The sequence below is a fragment of the Chrysemys picta genome, chromosome 5 (assembly GCF_011386835.1).
Source record: "Chrysemys picta bellii isolate R12L10 chromosome 5, ASM1138683v2, whole genome shotgun sequence".
Taxonomy (NCBI): domain Eukaryota; kingdom Metazoa; phylum Chordata; order Testudines; family Emydidae; genus Chrysemys; species Chrysemys picta.
In genome coordinates, this window is record NC_088795.1 from 93,222,943 (window position 1) to 93,247,139 (window position 24,197).

The 24,197-nt window shown below is 43.9% G+C and overlaps 1 protein-coding gene and 1 long non-coding RNA gene across 3 annotated transcripts in view; one reads left to right on the forward strand and one right to left on the reverse strand.

Annotated features, from left to right (window-relative positions):
* The window catches only part of LOC101953051 (uncharacterized), a 36,744-nt gene extending 23,867 nt beyond the window's left edge, over positions 1–12,877 (forward strand). The window contains exons 3-4 of the long non-coding RNA XR_006172551.2: positions 9,016–9,282; positions 10,203–12,877. This is a non-coding gene — a long non-coding RNA (uncharacterized LOC101953051). The remainder of the gene's footprint in view (positions 1–9,015; positions 9,283–10,202) is intronic.
* The window catches only part of CWH43 (cell wall biogenesis 43 C-terminal homolog), a 51,715-nt gene that overhangs the window by 7,870 nt on the left and 19,648 nt on the right, over positions 1–24,197 (reverse strand). The window contains exons 9-16 of one of the 2 annotated variants that reach the window (XM_065598048.1): positions 24,037–24,116; positions 20,633–20,738; positions 18,056–18,191; positions 16,054–16,203; positions 11,941–12,085; positions 11,238–11,299; positions 9,917–10,072; positions 3,191–3,312 (exon numbers count right to left, since the gene is read on the reverse strand). In XM_065598048.1, the coding sequence (XP_065454120.1) occupies positions 3,216–3,312; positions 9,917–10,072; positions 11,238–11,299; positions 11,941–12,085; positions 16,054–16,203; positions 18,056–18,191; positions 20,633–20,738; positions 24,037–24,116 (932 nt within the window). In that variant the 3' untranslated portion in view covers positions 3,191–3,215. Of the gene's footprint in view, positions 1–3,056; positions 3,313–9,916; positions 10,073–11,237; positions 11,300–11,940; positions 12,086–16,053; positions 16,204–18,055; positions 18,192–20,632; positions 20,739–24,036; positions 24,117–24,197 lie in introns of those variants that run through there. The other variant, XM_008163634.4, reaches the window with a different exon arrangement.

A 24,197-nucleotide genomic window follows, 5' to 3' on the forward strand; every position in this document is an offset into this window, starting at 1 on the left:
TCTCCCTCAGCTCCTCCATTACCCCTGACTCCCCCAAGCCTTTGCACTACTTCTGACAGCTGCAGGAAATATGTTTCTGTATTGTAGTTTAAATGAATTACTCAAAGTTCTGTATTAACATGCCTAGTAAGGAATTTATTTGTCAAAAAAAATGACCAGAATCTTTTCTTTTGTCTGTTTTGTTACAGATACACTTGCTGACAGGTATTTTGAAATAAATTACCAAAATAATTGAAACTAGTGTGATTATATTGTGTTATTTTGACAAATAAAATATGCAGAATTTTGCAGAATTTAAAAATATTGTGCACAGAATTTTTAAAAATTTGGCACAGAATTTTTTATTTTTTGATGCAGAATTCCCCCTGGAGTAGAAATTCTGACACTGCTATCCTGATGGGTGGATCCCTGGGTGCTTGTACTGTGAATTTTTGGTGTGTGCACATACACAGCTATATTGATCTCAGTGTGCTGGTAGTGCTAGTTCCCTGGTGTAATGGTGACATTATGCTAGGAATATGAATCTTGAAAATAGTGCCCGGCTGTGATGGTCACTCTGGGCTGTTAATGTGAATCCTCCATTTTTGTTTGCAGTGTTGTTGTAGCCCTGTTGTTTCCAGGATATTAGAGAGACAAGGTGGGTGAGGTAATATCTTTTATTGGACCAACTTCTGTTGGTGAGAGACACAAACTTTCAAGCCACACAGAGCTCTTCTTACTTCTGTTGGTGAGAGAGACAACCTTCTGAGCTTACGCAGAGTTCTTCTTCAGGTCTGTAAGCTTGAAGCCTTGTCTCTCTCACCAACAGAAGCTGGTCCAATAAAAGATATTACCTCACCTACCTTATCTCTCTAATGTGAATCCTGTGATTATGGCCCTGTTGGGTACATCCTAATATACTGAGAGTATGAATCTTGGCCACTAGAGGCGGTATGTAAATCTTGATGCTAGTAGCTTGCTGTTTAGCTCTTACTCCACTCTGAGCCTGGGAGTTTTAATTTTGGCATGTGTATCCTGATGGCAATCTATGAAGACAGTGGAATTTGGAAATAAGGTGAACACAGGGCCAGCCTTACGGGTGGGCACTGTGGTCAAGAGGCAAGGAGTGGGGTGAACTTGGGGTGTGAGGCCATAGAAGGGAGCTCAGGGCAATGCAGAGGGAGGCAGCGGGATCCCAGGGCAATGGGCAGGGGGGCGGATTCCTCTGCCACTTTGGCCTTGCCCCCCCACACACACTTTTACAAAGGTTCCAGCATCTTGGCCACACTCTCTCCTCTCAATGAATTTTCAAATAGGTCTCCAGGTGCATCCACAAATGCTACACCTTATCCAGCATACTGCTGCCTGATAGGATCACAGCACACTCTACACGAGCCTAAGCAGCCACATCGACCTGCCTAGCTGACGTCTCATGGCAAGACATCTGTCATGCAGCAATGGGGCACTCTATACACATGTTCACATTGCACTATGCCATCGCCCAAGCGACAGCAGCAGACCATGTCATGCTACAGATTTCATTCCTCTCACATCCTTGGACCCACCTCCATGCTGATCACTGCTCACTACTCACCCATGTTTGGAATACATATGGGAACCATCCCTCTAAGAAGAAGAGGACATTACTCACCTGTAACTGGAGGTTCTCTGAGATGTGTGGTCCCTATTTGTATTCAATACCCACCCTCCATCCCCGCTGCTGCAGACTGGACTACTCAATGGTATGAGGAATACTGAGATGGCATCAACCCGCATAGCCTATTATAGGGTTACCATATTTAGTGCCTCCAAAAGGAGGACACTCCACGGGGCCCCGCCCCCGCCCCCAGCCCCGCCCATGCCCACGCCCCAACTCCGCCCCCTCCCCCAAAGTCTCCGCCCCCTCCCCTGCTTCCCGCGAACATTTGAGTCGCGGGAAGCCTGAAGCAGGTAAGGGTGGGGTGGGGGGGGGAGGAGGCGCGGCCCAGGCTGGCCCCCCCGGCGTTTCCAGCCTGGGTCGGCCCCGGCCCGCCCAGCACTGCGGTCCCCGGCCTGGCCCCCGGGCCCCCGGCCGAGCACCCCCGGCCCCCGGCACCGCAGCGCCGGTCCCCAGCCCGCCCCCCGGCACCGCCGTCCCGGCCCCCGAGCCCCCGGCCCGGCCTGGCACCGCCGGCCCGGCCCCCGAGCCCCCGGCCCGGCCCCCGAGCCCCCAGCCCGGCCCGGCCCCCGAGCCCCCGGCCCGGCACCACCGGCCCGGCCCCGGAGCCCCCGGCACTGCACCGCTCCGCCGGCCCGGCCCAGCCCCGGAGCCCCCGGCCCAGCCCGGCCCCGCTCCGATTTTCCCGGACATGTCCGGCTTTTTGGGATTTCCCCCCGGACGGGGATTTGGAGCCCAAAAAGCCGGACATGTCCGGGAAAATCCGGACGTATGGTAACCCTAGCCTATTATACCCTCGGTTGCAAGCATGAGGGGACACATAATGCACATGCAGGTCAACGGACACTGCTAAGAAAATCTTCCAGCTCTGGTGCATGGCACGCATGCACACCCATGTTTGGAATACAAATAGGGACCACACATCTCAAATAGCCACCAGTTACAGGCAAGTAACCTCCTTTTCAAATTCTCTATGCTGCTCTGTTCCTTCTTATTGCTCAGTTGGTGCAAAAGAAGCAGAAACTAACTGCATCCCTCTTGCTCATGATTCTCTCAGCACAGGGAAGTCATTAGGAGATACAGAGATTGCACACCCACCCTCCCTGAATCCCCCAATGCAGGGGACATGTCAGGTCAGGGGGATATGTTCAACTGGCAATTCGTCTCTTGAGAACCATTACCAGCTAGTACAAGAAAAAGCCACATCACGGGAAATGAACAACCTATAACCAGTTCCCTGACAGTCCCCACGCTCTGCTTTGATGAGCGTAAAGCAGAGAATCTGGCCTACATGTTGTCCACTTAATGGACAAACTTGTCATTATAAAATCTAACAAAACCTTCCCTCCCTCCCACATTAATGACTATTTTGATTGGTAATTTCTTTCTTTAAAAAACAAAGAGAGTGAACCTTAAAGAAAAGGTTTAACAATTTCATAAGTTATTAGTCATCACATATTGCAAGAAATTGACAATATTATGTAGCCTGGAAGATGCTCAATGTCTAAAAGGTGTAGTTTTGGTTGGTTGGCAGTTTGATTTAAATCTACAGACCTCTCTTTCTGGTCACATTGATGTGTTATTTCCTCATTCTAGTCTGTTTAAAATACTTGGGAGTACTCATATGAAAATGATGAATATGTTCGTAGTTATGTCCATCTTTGTAGGATCCAAACCTAAGAAAAAATAATTAACAAAGCAAAATCATTACAACATAGCTACAATGAATTAATCCATGCAATTAAATCACACAATTTTATAATGTAATTAACATTTAATCTGAACAATTGTTTTAAACTAGGCTTCATTTTAAAGTAGACTTGTTGAAAATACATTTTTTTCAAAAGCAAAGATGGGAGAAAAAAAAAGCAAGAATTTCTGAAAGGCAAATCACACAGAATGACAGGTCTGACGCAAAAATAGAAAGTTCCTTTTAGGAAAACAAAACGTTTAGTCTATTACAGCAATATGCCATAAAAGTCTATTTGTATCAGAATCAGCAGCTACATCCTGGTACAAGTAAATCATAATTACCTATATGCTCTAGTTATGAAGGAGTGAGTATAATAAACACATTTAAATATGCAGTGTCAACAGGGCAGCTCCAGGCACCAGAGTAGCAAGCGCGTGCCTGGGGCAGCAAGCCGCGGGAGGCAGCCTCCCGGTCGTTGTGAGGGCGGCAATCAGGCTGCCTTTGGTGGCATGCCTGCGGGAGGTCCGCCGGTCCCGCGGCTTTGGCGGCGGGTACGCCGAAGGCGCGGGACCAGCGGACCTCCCGCAAGCATGCCACCAAATCCACGTGACCAGCAGACCGCCCGCAGGCATGCCGCCGAAAGCCGCCTGACTGCCGTGCTTGGGGCGGCAAAAACCATAGAGCCGCCCTGAGTATAAGTGATTCCATGATGGCCCAATCCTATGGATATTCCATAAATGGAACTTCAGCTGAATGAGAGTTGCATAGATGCAGTGAAATCCTGGCCCCACTGAAATCAATGGGAGTTTTGCTGTTGACTTTAATGAAGACAGGATTTCATCCGTGGAGTGCCTGAAGGCTCAGACCCACTGTTTGTCCAGACTCCCCTATTCTTCAAATTATGCCAAAAAGTTGTAAGCCCTAGATGAATGGAGAGAAGTATATTGCATATCACACTTAAACATGTAGATTTTAATAACCTCAGTAATAGTCTAGCAGTTTTCTTTTACAAAAAGATCAGCATTGTTTATTAACAATTCCAGCATTAGCTAGACATATACAAAGAATAGAAAATTTCTTTTTAAAAATTATAGTTAAAAAGGTAACGCTTGTTCTTGGGAGCCGTCATTTTCCTGCTTTCAAGCAGGAGTAAAAGAAATTAGAACAGGAAGAAACTCGCTCTGCATTGAAATAAATGGAGAAAGATCAGGACTTGATTATGGATTTTAGGTAAGTTTCAACACATGGAACAGATTGTGGAAATCTTCAATCACATGCATAACCCAACTGACATCAGTACCTAAAAAACAAATACTGAAATTTACCTCATGAAACTTAAGTACTTCTCCCACTGATTTCAGTGCAGAACAAATTTCCTTTCTATTCTTATTTCTCTTACTTCCTGAGTATTAGCAGGAAAACGGCACCATCTGCCTCCAAAAACTCTTTTTCTGTAACACTTGTTCTGTTATGACTACATACTATTCTAGACAGATGCAACAATTAAAAATCTTCACATGTTTAGCATTTATATTGTATTTTATAAAGAGGTGCAGAGGAACATGCAACCCACATTGACTTTAAAAGGAGTCATGAATTAATCCACACATCACCAATGTGAGGTAGGTATCTTCACTTCACAGAGCTGTACACTGGGGTACAGAAAGGCTAAATAACTCAAGGCATATGGCAAATCAGTGGAAGAAATTAATTAGAAATAAAGGCTCTGGCCTCCTGATCTTGTGCTCCAGTCCAGCAGACCATGTTATATTTATAAAACCCAGTTTTGTTCCTGTGACCGAAAAAAACCCTGTATTCACCCCTATACACTACTGTAATAAGCTTTGTACAAAATATGCCTTGTTAGGTATCATTTGAAAACTAATAATTCATTGGTCAATAATATCATGGTAAAATGTGTGTAGCAACATTAAATGAAAAGTTTTGAAATCCCCCTGCATGAAGTTCTTAGCACATGTTCAAAATCACACAGCCCTACCCAGACAGAAGTATCCTGGATGAAATGTGTGTTTCTTCTTCAAGTGCTTGCTCATATCGACTGGGGAGCCCCCTGGAGTGGCGCCTTCATGGCGCTGGATATATACCCCAGCCGGCCCAGCGCCCCCTCAGTTCCATCTTACCGTCCATGACGGTTGTTGGAACTGTGAGCACGGCATAGCTGTCCTCCACTCTCCCTAGCTTTCCTTGTTAGTTATTGTTGTAGATAGTTCTTAGTTGTATAGTTATAGATTTAGTATAGTTTAGTAGTTTAATAGCTGTTATAGAGTAGTTATAAGTAGTTAGCGGGGGTAAGGGGTTTTCATCTCCCTCTTTCCCCCCGGCGTGCAGCCGGGCTCATGCCCAAGGCTCCTGGCTTTAAACCTGTGCGCGACCTGCGCTAAGCCTATGCCAACGGGAGACCCCCACGACTCTTGTCTAAAGTATCTAGGGGAGTCTCACCAGATTGATAAGTGCAGAATCTGCAAGGCTTTTTGGCCCAGGACCAAAAAGGAGCGGGACTTTCATCTCAAACAGCTCCTTATGGAGGCGGCACTTAGCCCAGACACTCCTTCGGCACGCCAAGCTCCGGCACCGAACGCCTCGGTGCGCAGTGCCCCGGCGGCGGCCTCGGGTACTGCACCGCGAGGAGACGCGGATAAGACCCCACGGCACCGTCCTCCATCGGCACCGCGTCCGCCGCAAGCCCCTCGGCACCGTTCCCTGTCTCCGGGTCACAAGAGACCCCGTAAAACACAGGAGACTGCCACGCAACAGCAGGCACCGGCACCCCCCGCACTGACTGCGGAGTCGCGTCCGGCATCGGAACGTCCGAGGTTACAGGCGCCGTCATCGACACCATTGACTCTGGCGCCGGTAACAGGGCGATTGAGTCCGTTGCGGACTGGCTCCCCACCCCGTTCCGTGGTTGAGCCGTGTCTCCCGTCCACGCCGGAGACGTTTGCAATGGCGAGAGACCTCATTGCCCTTACAGAACCGGCACCGTCTCAGACCGCGGCACTGCATCAGCTCCACATGGAGCAAGCCTGCCCTGCTACGCCCTCCATCTCCGAGCGTGGACTCTCGGCACCGCTTCTGGTCTCAGAGCAGATCCCGACGCCGCTCGCAGTCCCGGAACCGGTCTTCATCACGGCGCCGGTCGTACTCGGGGCCCAGCTCTTCCTCCCGGCACCGGTCCACCTCTCGGCACCGACCCGAGCATCAGTACCGCTCAGAGTCCCGACGGTATGAGCACCGATCCCGTTCGAGAGGCCGCTCCCGGCACCGATTCTACAGACGGTCGTCTTCACGATCCAGATCTGGGTCCTGGTACCGGCATAGCCATCGGCACCATTCTCGCTCCTGGTTCCGCTTCCCGGCACCGCGCAGAGACCGCTCTCCCATGGACCAGCACCGCTCGGCACCGTTCCACAAGGAGCCAGCACAATCACACTCAGCACCGCCCTGGCCCTCAAGATCTGCATCTCGCTCTTCTGAAGGTGCCTCCCGCTCAGCCTATCCTGCTCAGGGTCAGGCAGCGGACGATCTGGGCCATTGGCAGGATGGGGCAGAGGACCCTAGACAGGACCCTGCACATTGGTCTTTCTGGACCCCATGGACATATTACCAGGCACAAGGGGCTCCACTAGCGGCCTCTCGCTCGGCACACTGGGAGCCCAGGGTACCGGAGGCCACCATTACCCGTCCTTCCCCAGGGGGTATGGAGGCTCCTGTGCCAACGCCCACGCAGGCCCCAGACCCCGGTACAAGGGATCCTAGACATCAGGGACCCTCGGACCCAGACCCACCTCTGGATCCTTTACCCCCTGAGGCATCCTCCTCGTCTTCCCCAGATGAGGCGGTGGCGGGCACGACAACCTCAGGCCCACCCCCGATAGACCTCCATGCCCACCAAGACCTGTTACGTAGGGTGGCACGGAACATGGATCTACAGGCAGAGGAGATAGTGGAAGTGGAGGACCCGGTGGTGAGCATCCTCTCAGCTGATGTCCCATCCCGGGTGGCGTTGCCCATCATCCATACGATCCAAGCTAACACCAACACCATATGGCAAACCCCTGCCTCCATCCCACCCACTGCCAGAGGGGCAGAGAGAAAATACTTTGTCCCCTCTAAAGACCATGAGTATCTTTATACCCACCCTCAGCCGTGTTCACTAGTGGTCTCCTCAGTGAACGCAAGAGAGCGCCATGGTCAACAGGCGGCAGCGCCTAAATCGAAGGACGCCAAGCGGTTCGATTTGTTTGGACGTAAGATTTACTCAGCGGGGAGGTCTGCAGCTCAGAGCCACAAACCAACAGGCGCTCTTGAGCCGTTACGAATACAACTCATGGAACTCCATGGGTAAATTTAAGGATTTGGTTCCCCAGGACTCGAGAGAGGAGTTTGGGGCCCTAGTAGAGGAAGGTAAAAAGGTGGCTAGGACCTCCTTACAGGCCTCGCTAGACATAGACGCATTTCCTGGGTGCAGGTGTCTGGTTTGCCGCCAGAACTGCAACAGACCCTACAGGATCTGCCATTTGATGGTCGGAGCTGTTCTCGGACAAGACGGACTCTCGGTTGCAGAGCCTAAAAGACTCCAGAACCATCATGCACTCCCTGGGGATGCATGTCCCAGGACCCCAACGCAGGCCATTTAGGCCCCAGCCCCAGAGGTTCTACCCTCCTCCTCCTCATCCAAGACAGGACTTCCCCAGAAGGCATGGACGAGGGGGTAGAAGGAGGTCGACCGGCCCCCAACCCGGTCAGAACCATGGCCCTCCTAGACCACCTTCAGTGCCTAGACAAAATTTTTGATGGTGCACTCGAGGACGGCACTCCTTGGATGTACGCAGGTCCCTTGCTTTCTATATCGAGCGTACAAAGCCATTTAGGAAGACGACTCAACTCTTCGTTGCACTGGCTGACCAGATGAAAGGCCTACCGGTCTCCTCGCAACATATCTCCTCTTGGATCACGTCCTGTATCCGTGCTTGCTACGACTTGGCAGGTGCCCCGACGCTGCGCCTAACCACCCATTCCACGAGACCCCAAGCCTCCTCGACTGCCTTCCTGGCTCATGTCCCGATACATGATATTTGTAGAGCGGCAGTTTGGTCATCAGTTCATACCTTTGCTGCTCACTATTCGCTTGTACAGCAGTCTAGAGACGATGCTGCATTTGGATCAGCGGTTCTGCACTCAGCGATGTCTCACTCCGACCCCACCGCCTAGGTAAGGCTTGGGAGTCACCTAATTGGAATCGATATGAGCAAGCACTCCAAGAAAAAAAAAACAGTTACTCATCTTTGTAACTGTTGTTCTTCGAGATGTGTTGCTCATATCCATTCCAAACCCGCCCCCCTTCCCCACTGTCGGAGTAGCTGGCAAGAAGGAACTGAGGGGGCACTGGGAGGGCTGGGGTATATATCCAGTGCCATGAAGGCGCCACTCCAGGGGGCTCCCCAGCCGACCCACCAGATATTGCTAGGGTAGAAAATTCTCCGACGATCGTGCACGTGGTGCGCGCACACCTAATTGGAATGGATATGAGCAACACATCTCGAAGAACAACAGTTACAAAGGGGGGTAACCATTTTTTACCTCAATTTATATATAAATAGTAAACTGGGTGCTTGAAACAATAGGGAGAGGAGATGGCAGGAGACAGAGTAAATTTGTATTTCAGCAAATACTGGTGAGAAAAAAGAACATGGAGCCTCCTTCACCAGACTCCAGGTCACCTTCTTTACTCTTTGAATAAACCATTCTTTGAGGGGTAACTCTCAGAAGAATCCACTTCAAGGGTTAACTGGACTATAAAAGAAAGGGGAAAGAAAACCCAAGGGATCTGTCTCTCTCTCTCTCCCCTAAGAAGACAAAGGAACCAGCCCTTTGACTTTGAGGGGTGACCCTGACCAAAGAATTTGGTCAGCCACATGCCTGGAAACATATGGTAAGGATTTTACCTTGAACCAAGTCTAGCGTGTTTAAGTTTTAGTTGCTAGAAAGCGTTTTATCTTTAAACCATTTCTGACTTTAATACCTTATACTTGTACTGTATTCACTTAACACCTCTGTTTGTAGTTAAATAAACTTGTATTTTTAATCTAATCCAATGTTATGTTTCAACTGACCTGTTTGGTAACTCCAGTTAAAGTAGCAAACTTTACAGGGGGAACAGACCTTTAACAATTTAATTGTCCAGGAGAGAATGGGACAATGCAGAATGCACATTTTAGGAAAATTTGGGATGGGGAGTGTGTTAGGGTCATCCTGAAAGGCTGGTGGAAGCCAGAGAGTGACTGGAACATTGCCAACAGGCTACTGGGGTCTGAGCTGCTGAACCAGGGTTGCACCTACAATCAGACACTCAGGGTGTAACATGCTGTTAGGCTGTTTGTGAGTAGCCCTGGTTGGGAGCTACAACAGTAAAGAATTGTGAGGCACCCAAGGTTGCAGAACAGGTGGTGAAAACCCCTCACTGGTCTGGATAACACCCGAATGTGACAGTTCCTCAAGTTTTCCCTTTTTGGAAATACAAATAAATAAATATTGATCATCTTCAAATGTTTTTCTAATACGCTGACCTTGGGTTGAAATGGATGTCCTCAGGAACTTGGCTGGGGTCAATGATGATTTTGTCATTGTCAACATAATTATCCAAGTCATCTGGGATCCTAAATTTGGCCATCTGAACTTCTGAATCACTCAGGCCAGCATGAGAAACGCGGGCATAACCCAACCTATCACATCCAAACACAGAATTACTTTGAAGAAATAGCTCAAAGTCAAATCACCATATTAAAGCCTTTTTAAATCAGGGTCTTTAACAGTTATTTTAACCCTCCAATATAATTCTTTTCATTTCTATAGCACCTTTCATCCAAAGATCTCAAAGCACTCTACACACAGAAGCTTCACAACACAATTTTGCATATGGAAAAACTGAGAAACAGTGTAAGTGCCTGAGATTACACAGCAAGTCAGATGTAGGACTACGAATATTAGTTAGAAAGCATTATGTTGTAGTTTACAATCATTAGAATATATTGGTATGTCTCAACAACTTTTTTCAATTAAACCATTTTGAAAGTTTCCAATAAATATTCAGGGAAGAGAAGTGAACTTAAAATACATGCGTAATAATAAAAGTTGTGTTATAAATGGCATCTCACTCAATACAGCTTTTCTCTGTGTATTCAGTCTCCTTATGGACAATATAGTTTACTATTTTTTATTCCTGTTAACACTGCAGACTCTAAACAGTTATGTCAGAGTGAGCTCAATTCTATTCTGGCTCATGAATCACCAACAGAATTATTTACTAGGGGCTCAATCCTGCAAGTTGCTAAGCATCCAGCCCCGGTCCAGCAAAGCACTTAGCATGTGATTAACTCTTTAAGCACATGAGCATTCTCACTGACATCAATGCAAAGCTTTGCTGGACAGGGGCCAGAGTGCCCAACACCTCACAAGATCAAGTCTCAAGATTACATTGCAAAATTTGTATCACTGGTGGTGATGAGTGAGCAAGAATTCCAGGATGAGATTGCAGACCTGGGATTTAGGAAAATAAAGTTTTTATGTATTAACCGAGCAGATTTGACCTGGAAGTCTTAGAAACACAAAGATGGAACCCCCATGATGACATTTTTACAGAGTAAATATACAAAGTAGAATCACAGTAAGTCTGACTTCCACTTATCAGGTTCCATATTACTTCATGTTATACCTGACTGCCTGCATGTAGTTTAGTAGTTTGCCTTCAGCCAGTCAGAAAGTTTGATGTAAATTAAAGATGAGAAGTAAGCTCTTCCATTCAGATGAGTTATACAGGTTTCTGTCATGAGATCTAAAAATGATAATGGTAACATATCTAAAACAAGTTAATTATCCATTTTGACATACCTTATTAGTCCACGATACATGATATAATCACACCACCTGTCATTATCCGTACTGTCAATATCCTATGGGGAAAAAATAAAGCAAATATGACAAAGTTTCTTCAAAGATGGACCTCAGGTCAGGGCATGTCTCCACTATAGCTGCTGCAGTGCCACAGTGCAGATGCTTCCTATATTGACAGAAGGCATTTTTTCCATCAATGTAGGTAATCCATGACCCTGAGCAGCACTAGTTAGGTCGACAGAAGAATTCTGCCATCAACCTAATCTGCGTCTACACTGGGGGTTCGGTAGACTTAATTACAATGCTCAAGGGTATGAATTTTTCACACTCCTGAGCAACGTAGCTAGGTTGATCTAAATTTTAAATGTAGACCAGGCCTCAGTAATAGAATCTGTATGGGGATACAGAACAAGGAAATGATTTGCTTGAGATGTAGTCAAAAGTTGCAAAGGAAACAGAATCCTGATGTTAGATCCAGGCAGGTAAATAAAGGAAGACTGATTTTTTTTAAGGTATTTTATTTCTAAAATAATAGTTCCTAACAGGTAATTGAAAAATGGAACAGATTTTAAAACAAGTTTTTTTTTAAAAAGTATGTGTATTTTTAACCCTATAATCTGCATAGGTTACTGATTTGGAATCTTAAATTCATCTTTTGTAAATTAGTCAATTGTTATAGTTAGTAGTAGTTCTACATTACCTTAACATTGCCATTTTCAATTAGTTCTATGTAATCTCTGGATCCAGGAGCTGAAGTGATATATCCTAGAAATACAAGCTGTCGAGAGCTATTCTTCAACAGGTTTGAAATAGCAATAGCCTGGAGCTTCCTGTCCAAGTCATCTCTGAAAGAAGTGGGAAACGGTTACTAAAAAAAATTTTTTTAAAGGGTCAAAAAAGAGTCTCACTGATACAAACACAGAAAACCATGGGTTATGCAGTGGAAAACAGTGTGTGAAAGTTTACAAAAATAGGATGCTTTTTAAAGTTTTGAAATGTTTGACATATGGCACAAATTAGCTGCAAATAAGAGCTTCTTTCTCCTCAACACACTCCATGAATAGCTTGTTCTAAGTTTTTATACAGAGCTCTAATCACCATGAATATCTCATCTGAGTATCTTGTGCAGTTAAGACTTTGGATCTGTCTAAATTATAAGTTTAACTGTGCCGGCACATAACTGTGTGGCACATTTTGGGATGTCCACATTCTAACATGACCTTTTAATTGGACAGGACAACCAAATCCTAGCATTGCATTACAGAATCATGCTAAAGCCTAGATAATGTAGCAATTTCTCTAACATCATTCAAAAACAGCATCCCACAAATACTACCAACAAAAATGGTGCTGGAAATGTACTGATTTAACTAAATCGATTTAAAGACTGAGTTTAATTTAACCAATGCAGGTTGTGTGCATAGACAACACCAGAAAATCATTATTCTCCTGTATGTTTGTATTGTAGAACCTTGTGCTGGTATTGCTGGACAGATGCAGATCAAAAGGCTTTATGCCGGAATATACCTTCCCAGTGCTCTTATTGTATTTACTGAATTTCTAAATATACCTTCCCAGTTCTCTTATTGTATTTATTGGGTTTCCAAATGACTCCAATAAAAATATCAGTGATCCAAGTAGTGGAGTTGGTCTGCTTCCTCCTACAGATAACACACACTTAACACAAGCCAAACAAAGGAATGGTTTAAACAAGGCACTGATCCAGATCGATACAAAGCTCTGTGCTGAACTAGCTATCTTCCTCACAGGTCCTCCCATGTGTCTCTGTGAGAGAAGACCTGCACTTATATAATCCCATTTTTTTAAAAAGAATCCTTCATTAATATAAAAGCTACGGTTTCTGATTACTGTTCCCCATTTTCAAAAGCAGCAATAAAATTATATTTTTAATTAACCAATTATAAAGCCTCCATTATGAATATGAATTCTCAGAATTAGTCTCAAAACAGAATTTACTTTGCACCTGCTTCCTTAGCAAGCTGATAGTAGCCTTATAAACTGATAAACAGAGCAATGCTTAATATGGGATGATCTTGTGCCCCTTCTCCAAAGGAACTGGTGCTCGGGTGGGCTGGAAAAGCAAGTTCTTCCCTCAAAGGAGGCTTTTGGCTTCCAAGACTTTCAGTTGCACTCAGGTCATGTTTTCAAACTTTTCTTTTTATCTATGAGGGCTAGAATTTTTTTTCCTTAAGTGAAAGCTGAGATCCCAATAATCAGTTGACTCCTGGAGCTAGAGCTTTTAAGAAAAAATCCATCAAATATCACAAAACTTGAGAAATTTGTAAGAATTGGTAACACTGGTATTCTCCCCTAAATAAATGGAAAGCTGGACTGGAGGCTTTAGGTCACTAGAGGAACACTGCTGAAGGGGAGGGTGGAATGGCCAGGGAAGGATACCGCAGGAGGGAACTGTAGGCTGGTCAGTAGGTAGGAATGCTGGCACTAAGCACTGAGCTCCTTCCATTCCCCATGCACAGCTACCAGGTGGGCTGCTTGTTTCTATTCTTTTTCAATTTGAATGAATGGGCCTCCAGGAGGTGTTTCCCAGGCCCAGAAACAGCGCTCAACCATGTCGAGGTGATGCGTAACTGTTGCCAGCAATTGCAAATTGCTCCGCTCTATGTCTTCCATCAGGGCTGCTTGCATGGCATCACATTGTTCTGCACAGTGGTTCCTGTATTGGCTGTGTAAATACTGCAGGATAAGGTGTGAGATGCTTGTAATGCTCACAACAGGGCACAGCTGAATGGGGTCCAAGCTTATTGTGCTATGATGTCCGCCACTGTAACCCAGGCTTGCGAAAAAGGCTTGGTTTGTTTGCAATTGATTTCAGGGAGGGAGGAAGGGAGGGAGGTAAGCACATCATGGGAGGCTAATGCCATGTTCCCATAACCACCCGCGTCAATATTTTGGTTCCATAAGGCATTGCAAGCCCAACCCAAAATTCCACTCAACTACATGCACTGTGGGATAGCTACCCACTGTGCAGTGCTCTGTGAGTTGATGCAAGCCCTGCTAGTGAGGATGCATTCTGCCGACACAATGAGCGTAGTGTGGACACACAAGATTGACTTGCTTAAATCAGAGGCTCGATGTCGACTTAACTTTGTAGTGTAGACATGGCCTGAGAGAAACACAGGTGCTTCCCCATCTCCATGGCCAGTTTCTCCCACTCCCTTCTTGTTGGGATGTGCTTCTCCTCCCTTCTCTGCTACCCTGACAGCCAGATTTTTTGGGGTGGGGACACAAAGTTGGACAGAAAAATGGAAGTGACTGGTCTGCCTGCTTTAAGCTCTCTTTTAGAGGCCAAATTGGGAGCCATTTCAGACCAATTCAGTTTAATTAGTAAGACAGTTTCCAAGAAATCCAGCTAAGTGGGAGTGAAGCTTCTGAGCTCGGAAAGTGGTGAGGGGGAACTTAATGGGTGGGCAGAAGGAAGCAAACTGATCATTTAAAACTACCTCCCACATTCCCCTGGAACCTAGTGGTTATGGCCAGACACTTTCAACTTGCTTTCTAACATAATTATAATAATTAGGGAGTTTATGGAATTGCCACCAGTAACTGCTTGCTGCTCCAATACAACTCACATTTTCTATGCTTTTAGCCTGTGATCTCCTCAAGGCAGAATCCTGTTTTTAGCATGGCCCATTCATTAGTTTAAAGTGCCAAGTACACCTTACAGCACTATAAATAACAACTAACCACAGAGTAAATTGAAAGCTGCTTAGCTGTCTCTTCTAGGTTTTATGCCAGAGGTCCCCAAACTGGAGGAACATTCGGGGGCGGGGGGCACAGCTGGGACCTGGGCCAGTCCCCATGGGAGGCGGGAAGGGAGCATCACCTAGCTCCATTCCTGGCACTGACCCCACTAACAAACTCCAGCTGTTTTCAGAAGCTTTTTTGCCTTTTATATTCCTTATCTGAATGTATAGTTATCTCTGCATAAATTACAGTAAAGTAAGAGATAAATCCCTAAATCTAATAACTGGGATCTTAATATTAGCTACTGTGGAGAATAAAGCAACATGAATTAAAACTACTTAAAGATTCACAAAACCTGCCCAATTATTAATATACATTACACAGCCATAATCAAGACATTCCTTTAAGGAAAGATTGAGAAAGACAATATATTTGTTAATCTCCTCAAGCTTTTGATTTATCAGCGCAATTCTTCATTTCAGAACCTGGAGGTCAGGTTTTACACCTCCAGTTTTAGCTGTCCAGTAAAGGTACTGAACTTGTTTTTTTCTTGCTGTTTATACAATGTATCTTATTAGAAGTCTCAGAATTGCTATCTTTTGGTACAGAGGGGGGAAAAAGAACACCCTACACTTAGGCCCTATAACTTCTTACCATGCCACAGTTTATGCCATCTACCTGTACCTGAGTCTATCCTCCCTGATGGAACATCATGGAACTCTATCTACTGAGAGGGAGGAGGCTGAGGTGAGGGGGAGGAATCTAATACAGTTTCAAAGCCAATCTTGACTCTGTAGACACTAAATAGTCTATAAAATCAGCATAGTAGCTTTGCAAGGTCTATAGCAGTGTAAACCTGCATATCTCAGTTTTGCCGGATACATTTCTACCTTAAAATAAAATCAAGATCCTTTCCCAAATCATTCACTTTATCATAGTATCTCCTCCGATGTGCTTGCTTAAAAAGCAATTATTACAGTGGAAAATGTTTAGCGGACATTTACTTTATAAAAAACACTGCTTAATGACAATTACATTTTGCCTTCCATTTTCTATATAATTGAATTTAAAAAAAAAAATCACACACTCTTCATTTCCAAAGTGAGCAACAACAAAATCCACCAGTTTCCCAGTGAAGTTGACAGTCATGGAGATGGCTGGTGCAATCTCTCCCTCAGGGGATGGGAGAAGGTGATGGCTGGATTTCACAATTGGGTATCTTGATAGAGCCATAATCCTACAGTGAAATAGAAGGAAACTTAATTTTTTCAGTTCTAAAACAGGATGAGGATGGTCCATAAACAAGCAGACCAAATACAGACATCAGACTTCAAAACACAAATACTGCTTACAGTGCATTAGGAAAGGTAAGTGAAACTGGATAGTATTCAGCATGTAGATTGATTTTAGCATTTAGGGCCCAATCCAATGGCCACTGAAGTCAGTGAAAGGACTCCTATTATCTTCAATGGACTTTGGATCAGACTCAGTCTTCAGCACATTGCCTCAGCAATCCTTGAGCAAATTTAGCTATGCTAGGCACAAGGCCACAGGCTCAGTGCCATACTTTTTGTACACAACAAAGCAGAATACAATAAAGTATCTGCATATATTGAAGCATTCAATATCTTTTTACACATACATAAAAACACTTTTAAAAAGTTGTTTTTAAACACAAATACACATTTTTAAATATTTTGTCAAGGATATTCTTCCACTACAGAAAGGAACAGCTGAGAGTCTACCAGCAGGCACTGCAGCACACAGAAAAATGAGAAAGTAAAATCAGTGTGCCATCCACAACTCTTAGCAGAACAGCTCTTCCAGAAGAATTATCCATTGCAGGAAGGAAGCAGCTGCTTTGATGTCCTAGACAATGCACATACATTACAACAAGAGGCTCCTGAAAAGCAGCACAATTTCACTGAATATCCTGCCAGCCACAGCACAGGATGGCAAGGCCTTTTGAAAAGTGAAAATAAGCCTGACATTTTGACTTAGAGCACCACTGCGAAGTAATTCAAGGAAGGAAGACTGAAATAAATAGTTGATATCCTCCATGCAAAATAGGACTTCATAACAACCATCCTTCCATAACTTTTGATTACAAGTGAGCAGTAATCCAACCTTAAATTGAAAACTTTTCATTCATTCACCTTCAGTGTAGATTTTTTAAGTGTAGTTTTTACTTTCACAAAATATTTTATGACATAGCATTTTAATGGGAAATTTTGTAGGACCATGTGACCAACTACTCCTTTCTCTACTTCATTTCTCATTCTTTAAAATAAAGAGGTGGAAGATTCCTGTAACCAGGTTCCTCCAAGTGTTGAATCACAGGGTAGAAATTAAAAGTAAAGTGTAATAAATGTTACTAGGAAGCTCCATATGCTATTGAAACCTCAAAATTCCCCTTAACACAATCCAGTATCATAAAAACCGCTATTTCAAGGCAGCGAAGACCTTCAAGTACACCTTGAGTGGAAGCTGGTCAGATAGTAATGTAGAACTGGATACCAGAGACTTGGTTAAAAAAACATGTACGGATGTATCTTTCTATATATTTTCCTGCATAAAGTCCAAGCTAGATTCAAACTCATGTTAATCAAAATTCCAAGTTATTCCCAGCACAGTTACATCCCCACAATTTATACCGTACTTAAGCCTGAATCCAAATTCCCCGAGGCCAAAATGTACTGAAGAGAAATACTAGCTAGCTATAGTGTTAGGAGCATGGTTCTTCTCAGTCTAGCCAGACTATAAACCAGTAGTAATTCCCTTCATTCTGCTGCAGGATACAAGAATCTGGAGGGCAGACTTTGAAGACTGGCCTTTTCTAAACTGGCATTTTCTTTTCTGCATTCTGTACCTAGGAACTTGGCACACACTGCTCTCAAAGTCTGCTGTCCAGCTTCCCTGATTTTACCAAGATTCTGAGTGTCTCTCGTCCACCTTTGGAAAAATAAGGGCTGTATTGTACATTAAGTTGCTAAGAACTTTTATCATTAAAGCTTGTGACATTTTAATTCATATTTTTAAAAATCCATGTCTTTCCACATTTATTGTGTCTGTTTCCAGAGATAACTCACCCCCACGTGTGATCCCTTGCGCTTGGACCAAAATCGGTGTAAAAACCCAGTTTTTCTCCTAACCACATGGTTGGATCAATGTTCCCAATGAATGGCTTAGAGGCATCACTCTCCAGAATGGTAATAAAATCTGCACCTGGGAGACAAAATTTTGAAAAACTATAACTGTATAAAAAACCCTCAACGTTATTCTTCTGCTCACACAGGATGGATGCAGCTCCCTCTAGCACCAGTCAGTGCCAATTCTACATTGACCAGAGGTTACTAAAGAGTGATGCAAGGTGTTCTCTCTCATCCATTGTTGTATACGCTGTTTCTGAAGTGCTCCCAGCCCTTGCTACCTAAGACCCCTCAGTATGGACCCCTTACACCAATAATTCAGCCCATTCCACAAAAGTGTTTGTTAATACCATTCCTGGAGTCTCTCCTGCACCCCCACAAGATGGAATTGCAGCCTTACTTCAAGAACACTTTTAGAGCGTTTTATTTAGTACAATAAAAATATGAGTGAAGGACTTGGTGGCTCAGAGGATTTGAATGGGACACAGAACTCTTCCTTTCTAGGGATCAGCTCAAACGCAGCTCACACAGGTAATGATTGAAAGTGGATATTATTTGATGACTGTTGATCTATGTAAAGTAAGCTAGTCTGGGTCCAGTTCAGAACAGACAGGTGTTCACTTCACAAAAACTCACCATCACATTTGGCACTTTTATTGGCTGTCTCATCAGAGATAAGAAATGAATAAGCACAGCAACTCAGCTGCTCACTCACCATTAGAAATGTCCCCTCAAAGTCAAGGTTGAGGCATGTTGGTAGCTGACAATGTGGGAGAAGTTTGCTCTGCCCTTAGACATGATATTTTTATTCTAAGATTCTCATAAAAATCAGGTAATTTTAATCAGAAACAAAGCAATGCTTGCTCATTTCTGAAAGGGTGGAATCTCAAATTTGCTACACCTCAATTATTAGTGAATTTATGAATTTCCTAGAAAGTTATGTAATATTTATATAAAACATAGAATTCTGTAATTTTATATTAAACCTATGTCACCAGCAGACAGAGATGTAGATTTCTTAATCTAAGGTTTGTCTTGAAATTTCTTACTACTGTTTTTGACATCTGAATTGCTTCTTTTGGAAATAAACATTTCACTAGCACAAAGAAACTTTCAAAGGAAAATAAGTAAATTACTGATCCAGTCATTTATGCTTTTGGTTCATGAAGGCTTCAGTTGATGGGTTTTAATGTGCATGAGAAATAAATACTTTCAATATATTTCTTATATAGATACTTTCAGGTTAAAAACATGAGCTACACTGTTCTATCTGAAGGGAAAAAAAACACTAAGAGGACATGTATCAGAGGGGTAGCCGTGTTAGTCTGGATCTGTAAAAAGCGACAAAGAGTCCTGTGGCACCTTATAGACTAACAGACGTATTGGAGCATAAGCTTTCATGGGAATATTCACCCACAAAAGCTTACGCTTCAATACGTCTGTTAGTCTATAAGGTGCCACAGGACTCTTTGTCACTAAAAGGACAGAGAGTGGCCCAACTTTCAACTCCCGGAGTTCTGAATTGTTTTTTTTAGAGGGTGGGGGTTGCCTACTGAATGGGCCGAGGTGTCTGCTCCCTAAACACAAAACCATTAGGGCACTTGAGGAGGTCAGAGCCGTCTGTGCAATAGCCCAGTGCTTCTTGTTGCTTCCTAGCCCCCATGTCATACATCAGCTGCATCAGTGCCTGCAAACTGCTCATTGACATGGAGACAACACCTGCTCAGGGGAACAATTGGTTCCCTTAGTAAAAGGGGAAAACACAAACCATAATGCTAACCCCATCATCAGCATCACTCCTTCCTAATGCCCTTTGTGCACCTGAAGAGGAGCTTGTGTGAGAATTATGTTATAAAGCCTCCCCCACACACTCCATTTCCACTTGATCTTGGCCCCTTCCATTCATGAGAGCAGTAGACAATCCAGATACATACGTAGTGCTAGAAAAGCAAATTTTCTTGCTCATATATGTTAAACCAACATCTTAGAGTATAAAATCAAGTACATTTTAATAAGAATTCCTCTCTCTCATACTACTATTTATAATGTTTACGTTATACATTTCTCAGCTTTGACAATGCAAATAGACAAGTTCATTTCTCAAGTTTATAATTCATGGCTAGCTGCCATTTTCATTTTCAGGCACTCAAGAAATGCACAAGGCTGCACTATTTTGCTTGCAAATATTGTAAGGGAATGTTACAAGAAAGAAAAAATCTGAGGTTGATTATTAAAAAGTTCTCTCCAGCGGGGAATTCCACTTAAAACCAGAGGGGATATCACTTCCTCTTACTTGTTTGAAGCAAGTGGATTTTTAAGTGTATCACTGACATGATCATAATGGAATAGCTATAAACACAAAAGTTTAAATGAAACTATTTCATCCTACTGCTGTGAGGAACAGTCCTGTGCTAACAAGAAGATGGATTCAATGACCCAGTAGGTTCTCTTCTTTCTAGCTCCTATGATTACACCTTGTAGGATACACTGCTAAAATAAAGCTGCACAAAAAGGTACCTGTTTGATTAAGCAGAATTGCTGAACCTTCCAGGTTTGGCCACCCCTCATTGTCATATCCAAACCTGAAAGGCCAGATTGCAGCAGAGAAGTCTCTTGTTGAAGGCTGTAAGAAAAGAGAATGAAGAATTAAAAAACTGGTAAATTCTATGATGTCTTTTAATCTAAGGTGCCATAAAACAGATCTAAGATTACACATTTTAATGAGTACATGCTCCTAACACAGGTAAGTAGATCACAGAGGTCTCTAGGTATTATTAATAGCACATAATTTCCACAAATAGAGAAAATCAGGAAGTCATGACATTTAAAATGTACCCACACAAATAAGGTAGGCAAATGAATAAGAAGAGGGGGAGGGGTTACTCTCTCCCCATTCATGATGTGTCATAAACCTGGATAAATACCACAAAAAAGTTACCCACAGACGTTCACTCACATTTTAGTGTATTTGCATCACCTTTATTAAGACCTTTTTTGTATTTGCCATCTGTGACTATTCTAATGAAAACTAGTAGGAATAGTTGTCATAAAAGCAAGTTTTGATTGAATATTTCAGGATAGTCACAGAAAGAAAATTTCTAATTCATAATTGCAATTATTCACACCAGAAACTTGATTTTATAACATTCATCCACTCATGGAACAAAAATATGTCATGTAACGTGTCTAATCAAAACAGCTCTAATTTCAAACTGAAGCTATCGAATACTCAAAGCAAAACTAACATTTGTAAGTAAACTGCATGCTGAAATATGTTAGCATAAAATAATCTCTCTCACTTGAAGCTGTCACAGCAACACCCAGCTCTTTGGCCAGAAGCTTGGATCCCACCCACCCCCTTAAAAAAAAAATCTCCTTAATGAATCAAGAAGGGATGCTTCTAACTTGCAATAGTTTGTCAGAAAGGCTCCATTCAGAGTGACATAGTAACAAGGTGGCTTGCCTCATTCAGGGTCAGGGGGCCTGGGGCCAGCAAGTCCTGTTCAGTTATCAGACCCAGCTGAAGGGATCAGGTGATTCCTATAAGAGCTTAAGGGGAGCTGCAGGAAGTAGAGTGGCTCCTGTGTTCTGAATACAGGGGCGGCTCTATGGTTTTTGCCGCCCCAAGCACAGCAGTCAGGCGGCTTTCGGCGGCCGGCCTGCAGGATTCTGGTCACGCAGATTCGGCAGCATGCCTGCGGGAGGTCTTCCGGTCCCGCGCTTTCGGCGTACCCGCCTCCGAATTGCCGCTGAAGCCGTGGGACCGGCGGACCTCCCGCAGGTATGCCACTGAAGGCAGCCTGACTGCCGCCCTCACAGGGACCGGCAGGCCACCCCCCGTGGCTTGCTGCCCCAGGCATGCGCTTGCTGCGCTGGTGCTTGGAGCCGCCCCTGTCTGAATAGAGTTCAAGTGCAGCATTAGTCCTTCCTGGGCTTGGGAGACAGCACAGCAGCCCTACAGTGACCGACCTGTTGTCGTGTATAAATGAATTTGTGAGGTAAGAGTCCCATGGTCTTTTCAAAAGCTGGTTCTCCATGGCAGCACAACAGTCCTGTCACTGTACCAGCTTCAGCTTAGATTTTCACTGTGGTTACCCTATACTGCTACGCATACTAGCAATGGAGCACTGCAACATCAGCCTAGTGACATGTCATGGTTAAGACAACATTTCAAACAAGAAGCATGTGACTGCTTTTCAAATCAAGGATTTAATTCCAGCTAATAAAGAACGTTATTCCAACTTACCTGATCCAGTTTTAAACAAAATGCTTGTTAGCTGGGTAAATCCTATAGTCTAATCAAAGCATTCCATTTCTGAACTGAAGACAGTAGCCATTATTCAGGACAAAGGATAATGCGGATAAAAACTTGGTACTGTTCGTGAAGGGGGATGTATGAAGCTTGGAAATGAATCTGATGCAATATCATACACATTTCAACACTGCCCAACTCAACAAAATTTGAACAGATTCTACTATGACTCAGCCAAGTTACAGGCACTGAGTTTAGAATCTCCAACCTGCTGGGTACAAAACCACTTGCTTGCTTCACTATCACACGTTCTTAGGTCATGAATACATGGGCAACTATTTGCATCAACATCAGTGAAGCACGTGAACTCCCTCATTACCCCTTGAGTTAAATTCTGCCCTGATGAAAGTAACCCTGCATCAGCCAACTTGAAGGGGAAAAAAAAGTGTACTCACAGACTACCTTATATAATAAAAGTTTTACTGAGGCACTGGAAAGATTGCTATCATTCCTCCAATCAGAGAGTGGAAGTCAGAACAACCATTCACATTCATCATCATGGAAGAGGGTGGAAAGACACTCTCTCAAGAAGAGGCAATTTGAACATCTTTTCCCAATCCTGGAGATGCCCCAAAACATCTTTACACCATAAAAGCCCTTGGGTTTACATTATATGGAAATCCACACTTCGCAGTCCAATGGGTTCTCACTTGTTCTCTCTTCCCACATCCTCCTCTTGCTGTGTCCAATTTTCCTTTCTTTTGCCCTACATTTTCTTTGGACCATTCCCTTTTTCCTACTTGTCTTTCCTCCCTTCTCAGTTTTATACCATACTAATAGTATCACTATTCATTACTCTCTTACAAGCGCTTTGGAGGCAATTCTAACTTAATTTTAGTCTTCATTTTTCCCACCCATTATTTTTTATTTGTATTACAGAAGCACTTAACAGTCCCAAGTAAGATCAGGGCCCCATTGTGATAGCTGCCATATGTATTCATAGCAAGAGAGACAGTTGCTGCACAAAAACAACTGCAATTCAAACAGACAAGGCAGACAAAGGGTGTGAGAAAGGAAGTATCATCCCCCATTTTTTAAAAAACAGATGGGGAAGTAAGGCACAGAGATTGAAGGCTTGTCCACACTGCCCGCCAGATCGGCGGGCAATGATCGATCCAGTGGGGGTCGATTTATCGCATCTAGTATAGATGCAATAAATTGACCACTGAGCGCTCTTCCGTCAACTCCAGTACTCCATCAGAACGAGGAGCACAAGCAGAGTCAACGGGAGAGCGTCAGCTGTCAACTTATTGCAGTGAATACACAGCGGTAAGTAGATCTAAGTACGTCGACTTCAACTACACTATTCATGTAGCTGAAGTTGCGTATCTTAGATCGACCCAGCATGGTAGTGTAGACAAGCCCTAACTGACTTACCCAATGTCATAAAAGAAGTCTGCTGCAAAGTCAGGAACTCAGACCAGATCTCCCAAGACCCAGTCCAGTGACTCAACCACAAGACCATTTTCCTTTGTTCAATACATATTCATATACTGAGTGATTTATAGTTGCTGTGTATTGCTGGAAAGATTTCTAAGGGATCATTTGCAAATGTTACATTGTGTTTGAAAATATATTTCTTTGTTAAAAAAATAAACATATTACTCACCCCTTGCCCTAATTTCTTCTCATAAGCTTTATATCGCAGTCCTAATCCTAGCAAACCCACACCAACAAACAGCCATAAGACTTGAAACAAAAAACACAGGAAATTAGTTGTGAGAGAGAAAAAGGGAAAGAGTGCAGAGTTAATTTCATGGTCTCAGTTAA